The following is a 6,411-nucleotide window of genomic DNA, read 5'->3' as shown; positions in this document are numbered from 1 at the left end:
TCAAATGGGTAGGGACGTCCCAAGGATTCTGGATGGCACGGACAGTGTAAATTTGTAAACCACGCCTCCATTTTCTTGGAATAACATAATGCGCATGGAGAGCAGATCCATCCGCGTCTCCAGACAATATAGATCCTTCCTTAAACAAGTTTAGCTGTGTGTGTGTTTAATCACCGTATTTTATGCGCAGATCCACACGGATTTATACACAATAAACATTATTACAGCAGTGGAATATTTCTTTGTTGTAGTGTCCCATATAGATTTGTAAGTTTTGGCGCGTTTTTGTGCTGTGGAGGGATACTGCTGCGCCGTGGTGGTATATACAGAAATGGGTCTCGCCGCCACACCTACGGATCTTGTATACTATGGTAGATAACGGAGTGCTAGCAAATGTGCAGTACGTTTACAGACGGCAGAATAATTACAGTAGTTTATCTCGTTGGAATTTATCAAGACACGAAAACGTCTTCTTCCCTTTCTCATAACCCTGAAATAATAAAGGTAAGAGTTGACATTTACGGTGTCACAGATTATTTCACATGGCTTTTTTTTTCACGTGGTTTTTGCCGGTAGCTGATTTTTTTTGTTTGTAGTTTACGTTGCCCAGCTAGCTATTAGTTACCTGACTTTGATGTATTTATTTGAAAGGACATGACGGCATACATAACATGATAATTCATTCGAATGGTTTTCGCGTCAATCATGTTTTCTTTGTTGATGATTTGTATAAGAATATGTATTTCTAACGTTAAACCGTGACAATTGTTAACACTAACGTGTAAATGTGCAACGGTCGATGCAAACGACTTTGTATTCACAATCAAATTAAATGTCCATGTGTAACGTCAGCATCGCTCTACATAGCCCTTCTCTGTTCTGCTAACCTAATGTTTGCTTATGGTAACTGCACCTCTTTTGCCCTTTAAAATGTCTTCTGGTATTTAATTAAATGCTCGTTTTAACCGGCATTGCACTTACAGCCTTTTCAACATGTTCCCCGAATAGGCCATCATTGTAAATAATAATTAGGTCTTAACTGACTTGCCTAGTTAAATAAAGGTTCAATTTCAAATAGAGCCTTTTATGTGCGTATATTGCTGAAATGTGAGTCTGAATGGGAGAGCTGTAGAAGTTGATTTTAAACTGCAGTGGAACCAGTGTGTGTGTAAAATAATAATAATTGACTACTGAAGAACTGTGACTGACTGCTCAAGACTAGAGATGGCAAGGTTTCGCAATAGCCAGTGGATGATCTTTATCTGGAGGCATCTCGGTCTTTGAATTGTTACCTAGTTGATCTTTAAAATAGCCAAGTCCACGGAGTTGAGCACATACGTTTTTGAAATGTACCTCCGTCTCTGTTCGAGTCGCTATGCGTCGATACTTCAAATTGTACTCTCTTAAGCGTGCCCAGTGTTTGCTGAAATCCATACATTTTAATTAAACGTAAATGAAATACAACCACCGACTATTTCCTCATTGTTGCTGTTGCTCTAATATGGCAACTCGGCGGGAAGGCGCATATGCTAATTGCATCTCAAGGAAAGTTGATGGTATTTGATTGTTCGTTTAATTTCTTAAAATAGAAACGTTAAAGGCATGCAATCGCAGGACAAACATGGATACACTAAGGGATTAAGTATTTCCACCTTTGAAGTATCGACGCAAAGCGACTTGAAGGAGTCGAAGTTAATAACAAATAGTCTGCACTTAACTCCATGGAGTTGAGGGACTTGGCTAGCATTACCTAGGCAAAATGTTTCTTTTTAGGAGAAAAACGCGCATTTGGCTACGTTGTGCTCCTGTTTAAATTATGTCATGGGGTTAAAAGCCTGTTGATGGCCACCCAGATTGGGGCGGGGTGAAGGATGTAAACATGAATAAAAGGTTGTGCTTGCAGTCAAAGTACTAAGAGCATCACTAAGTCGACTTATATCACAGGTGCATACTCAACAGGCTTTTTTTTCCCTCTTCCCAGATTCTGCCAGAATGCTGCAGAGTTTCTCCCAGTCACTAGACTGGTTCTACTCAGAGCCTCTCTTGTTTGATGATGAATTCTGCCAGAGCTTGATGAAGGACCTACAGGCACTCCCCACGCCACCCCAGTCCCCTCCATTGAAGACTGGACTCCATGCCAAACCACTTTCCAAGGAGGACCAGTTGAGCTACCTCTCGGACATACTCTTGGAGGATCAGGACCCGCAACTAAATTGGAATTGTGACTTTTTGTACGATGGCGGTGCAACAGAGACAAAGGACCAACAGCCAGATGAGTCCGACGACTGTTTATGGCATTGCCTCGGTGATAAGTCTATGGAGAAGCTATCATCTGTGCTCTCCAGCAGCCCGCTGCTCTCGGACATAGACACAAGCATTTTCGAGGAAATTGCCGGCTCCACAATGGACTGCCACAGTGCGGCGCTCGCATGCCAAGCTTTGGAGAATGAGGATTTACTATTGGACAGCCAGGAGCAAGGCAGCGAGTCGACTTCAGACTACGGCTCAGCAGGAGGTGAATTCTCAACGTATTCGAGCAGTGCCAGTGATTCTGGTGAGTTGGTCCACGTTCTTGGTCACTGTGCTTGTAAATGAAAAGGTTATACCGTGCATTTATTGACTTTCGTTATTTGCTTAAATGTGAAGAGGAACTGTTAGAAAGTTACTTTGGTACAGTAATGAGTTGAACTCGCATGCCATAATTTAATAATAAGGGAAGTGAATTTAGGGCCAAGTTTTTTTTAATTGTATATTTTTTTCCCTGGCATTTCTGCAAAAATGAAGAACATTAATTATCTGCTGTGCAAGCTTGCAGTTCACTATAATTAACCCAAAAGGAAAGTTGGCTGCATTGCCCAGAAAATTGCAGTTAAAAATGTTAGTCTAAAGCCAAGGCATCTGAAATGCAGTTTTTCAAATGTTATCGGAATTGACTGCTAACCCAATCCCTTGTGGTTCTCCTCTACAGAGGAGGAGATAGACGTGGTGACAGTGAAGAGGACCACCAGCCCCTCCTCCCCCTCCCAGTCGGTAGAAGAGAGCCGGCGGCGGCAGCGCGCCCTAAAGCGGCAACACCTGGAAATCCAGCTGCAGCACAACTACGCAGCCCCCTGCCCTGCATCGCCCCTCCACGCAGAGCCCTCGTCCACTTCCTACCACAAGCGCACCCGGTCCTCCGACTCCCACAGACACCACCACAGCTCGTCGGGCCGCTCGTCGCGACACAACCTCAGCAGTCATCAACACCAGTCTAGCTCTAGGCAGTCGACTGATGTGGAGGATGAGGAGGAGAGGAGGCATACCCACAACGTGATGGAGAGGCAACGGCGCAACGAGCTGAAGAACTGTTTCCTGCGGCTCAGGGACAACGTGCCTGAGCTGTCCAACAACGACAAGGCCTCCAAGGTGGTCATCCTGAAGAGGGCGTGCGACAGCATCCGTGGCCTGGAGTTGGCGGGCCAGAGACTGAGTGACAAGCGAGACAAGCTCCGAGAGAGGCAGGAGCAGCTCAAAGTTAAACTGGAGCAGCTCAGGAGGCAATGGTGTGACTGACGAGACGAGGCGCAAAACTAAAGCATTTAGAGATAGATGATTTGAAAATACTGGTCTTGACTTAAGACTTGATGCTGCGCACACTCAATGCATGGTCTCATCCAGCCACTGTGGTGACTGTTTAAGAAGTGAAAGTTGCTGAGAGACGGTTAACCCCGTATCAGTAAAAAAAAAAGTTTGGTTTGGAACAACAGGTCCATGTTCAGCCTAGTACAATAATGTTAGTCATTTATTGTCCTAGCGATTTGCCAAAGTCATTGTTCATAAAATAGACTACATGTAACAGCCTATGTTGTAGAGTAAGCTATATCAAATCGAGCAGCCATTTTGTTAGTGAAAAATGGACCTTGTATATACAGTCTCTTCCACATTCCCCATATGTTATGAAATTCCCACTGGGTAGAAATGTCTATTCCATGTTGGTTCAGCATCGAAATGACATGGAAACAACGTTGATTCATCCAGTGGTTTGGTTCTTTTGCTGTTTTTTGTTTTGTTTTTTTGGGCTGGATCCAAAGTAAAAAATTTGAAGGGGTTGAATGTAATGTATGCCAATTATTGCCATTAATTACTAAAACTGTTAATTACTACTTCCATTTACTCACGTGAAATTTTTAAAGACCTGACCTGTTAAGAATTTGGTGTTATTGTGGAACAATGCCTCATGCCTTAACTCATTCTGTTATGTTTTGTTAAAAGCATGACTTACTGTACTCTACCTCAAACAGGTCTGAAACCTGAGAATTTGTTTGCTCTCTTGGAAGCAACTATATATAGATTTAGTTGTATAGATTTTGGTTTTATTGTATCATAAATTATTTTAGTATTTTTTGGGGGTGGGGGCGTTCATTTGCAAGTTAGTTCTGTTTATCAGCAGCACTTTGTTTTTTATAATGTAATAAAGAATGAACAAAAGTCAATGTTTACTGGAGTTATTATACAGAATGTGAAATACACCTGTACAACTTGTTTACCTCACAGGATGCAAGGTACATCCAAGAAGACCGCTATCGCACAATCTGTGTGCGGTACATGTAAGTGTTTGGGTCAAGGTGACAGTTTGAAGATTGTGCAGTACCTGATTTGGAATGGCACCATAAACTATTTTCAATGTCTTGTCAAAAGATGAAGGGGATTATCTCTGATAACCCAAGCAGGAATTTGCCTATTCTGCACAAAGTACAGTATGCAAAGATGGAAAGACACTTGACCTTTCTCTCTTGCATGAATACACCCAACCACCTGCCTGAGATTCATATGACCCCAGTTCTTCACTTTGACCGTTACCATCCCAATACTTTCAGAAAGAAAACCAACAACTCAAATTGTGTCCATACAATCACTACTGTAACCCCAAACCACCAGATGTACTGACTGTTTAGTTTGAGTGTCTAGCTCAGGTTCTCATGGTACACAACGTTACGTAACTCAGAGAGCACTGTAGTGAATGCCTCAGTGACATGGATTGCCCACATCGGCACACAAACTCCTCTGAACTATTACCAACAACTCAAGTCTGCAGGGCAGGCTTGCTCTTTAATATCTGGTCAAGAGTTCCCCTACTAGCAGATGTTGATGCTCTTCCTGCCTGGCTGTCATAAGCACCCTTGTCAGCTATCTAATGCCCTGGGGGTAGTATATGATGTCATCATGACATCCACTCCTGGGGCGTGTTTAACGGCACACGAAAGAAAATGTTTTGCAACAAAAATGTGTCTTATTAGACAAGTCCAGGTTGTTCCTCCCTGTTTCAGTCAGTTTTTGTCCATTTGGTGCTTAATGAACATGACCCTGGCTACCATGAGTCAGGCAGAGCTAGCTGAAGGCTGATGATGTGTCCCTGGACGGTCACTCACTGCCAGAGGTCATATGAGGTAGGCTTGCATGGTTGTGGTTACTTTTTTTGGTATGAGTAGCCTCTCGGCGATAAACCATGCGAAAGGTCATTGTTGGGTTACATTACTAACAGAAAGTAAATGATAAAATAACAGACGCCAACATGTCTTTAGAAGTGCTTGTTTAACTATCACACGCAGGTGAATCAATGGAATTCCCAATAACAGCCTCATTCGTCAAGCTTTTACTGAGCACAAAGGGCATGCTAATGTAGCTTTTGCCTCTGCCATCATCATCACAAGATTGCTTTTAAAAGACCAGTGAGTCTGAATGGTCGTGCAACTTCTGGCACTTTTTCACCCTCTCTCTTTCATCCTTTGTGTTCCAAGTCATTGGGCCATGGATCTTATCAAGTGGTGTGGAGAGGAAACTCCACAGAGTCTGCATCCCTAAGTAGGATGCCTTTCTAAAAGTGTACTTCTGAAAATGTGGTTAATTGTGGATGTGGGCATTGTGGTGTGGGGGTCGAGATAGATGGATAGCATGGAACGTGATGTTCTTTAAGATGCTAATGCTACATTGGTTCCAGGACTTGCTCCCGTGTGACTGTCTGCAGACATAGAGGTGGTAAGGAGGAGGAGGACACAGTACAAGGTCTTAGTGCACAACCATTCAGGAGCGTTCAAGCCCTCTTATTAGGTGTCACTTGTCAAACATTTGTCTTGTGCAGAATTAAAGTCAGTGTGAATCTGAGGCAGTAAAAAACGTGACTTTTCAAGAATGTCTTTACTGATGACATTGATATTGGGCTGAATAATTTAGAACGCACAATTTTTCAGTTTTTGATTTGTTAAGGAAGTTTGAAATATCCAATAAATGTAGTTCCACTTCATGATTGTGTCCCACTTGTTGTTGATTCTTCATAAAAAAATACAGTTTTATATCTTTATGTTTGAAGCCTGAAATGTGGCAAAAGGTCGCAAAGTTCAAGGGGGCCGAATACTTTCGCAAGGCACTGTAGTT

The 6,411-nt window shown here is 42.7% G+C and overlaps 1 protein-coding gene across 1 annotated transcript; it reads left to right on the top strand.

Annotated features, from left to right (window-relative positions):
* The first annotated feature begins 379 nt into the window (after nucleotides 1-379).
* On the top strand, nucleotides 380-3,649 carry LOC115135000 (transcriptional regulator Myc-2-like). The gene is made up of 3 exons (XM_029669163.2): nucleotides 380-504; nucleotides 1,982-2,554; nucleotides 2,969-3,649. Exons 2-3 carry the CDS (start codon nucleotides 1,993-1,995, stop codon nucleotides 3,550-3,552), a joined length of 1,146 nt encoding a protein of 381 aa, XP_029525023.1. The 5' UTR covers nucleotides 380-504; nucleotides 1,982-1,992; the 3' UTR covers nucleotides 3,553-3,649.
* Nucleotides 3,650-6,411: the final 2,762 nt, after the last annotated feature.

Source organism: Oncorhynchus nerka, linkage group LG2 (genome assembly GCF_034236695.1).
Source record: "Oncorhynchus nerka isolate Pitt River linkage group LG2, Oner_Uvic_2.0, whole genome shotgun sequence".
NCBI lineage: Eukaryota > Metazoa > Chordata > Actinopteri > Salmoniformes > Salmonidae > Oncorhynchus > Oncorhynchus nerka.
The sequence above is the reverse complement of the archived record's forward strand: the minus strand, read 5'-3'. Positions and strand labels throughout refer to the sequence as shown.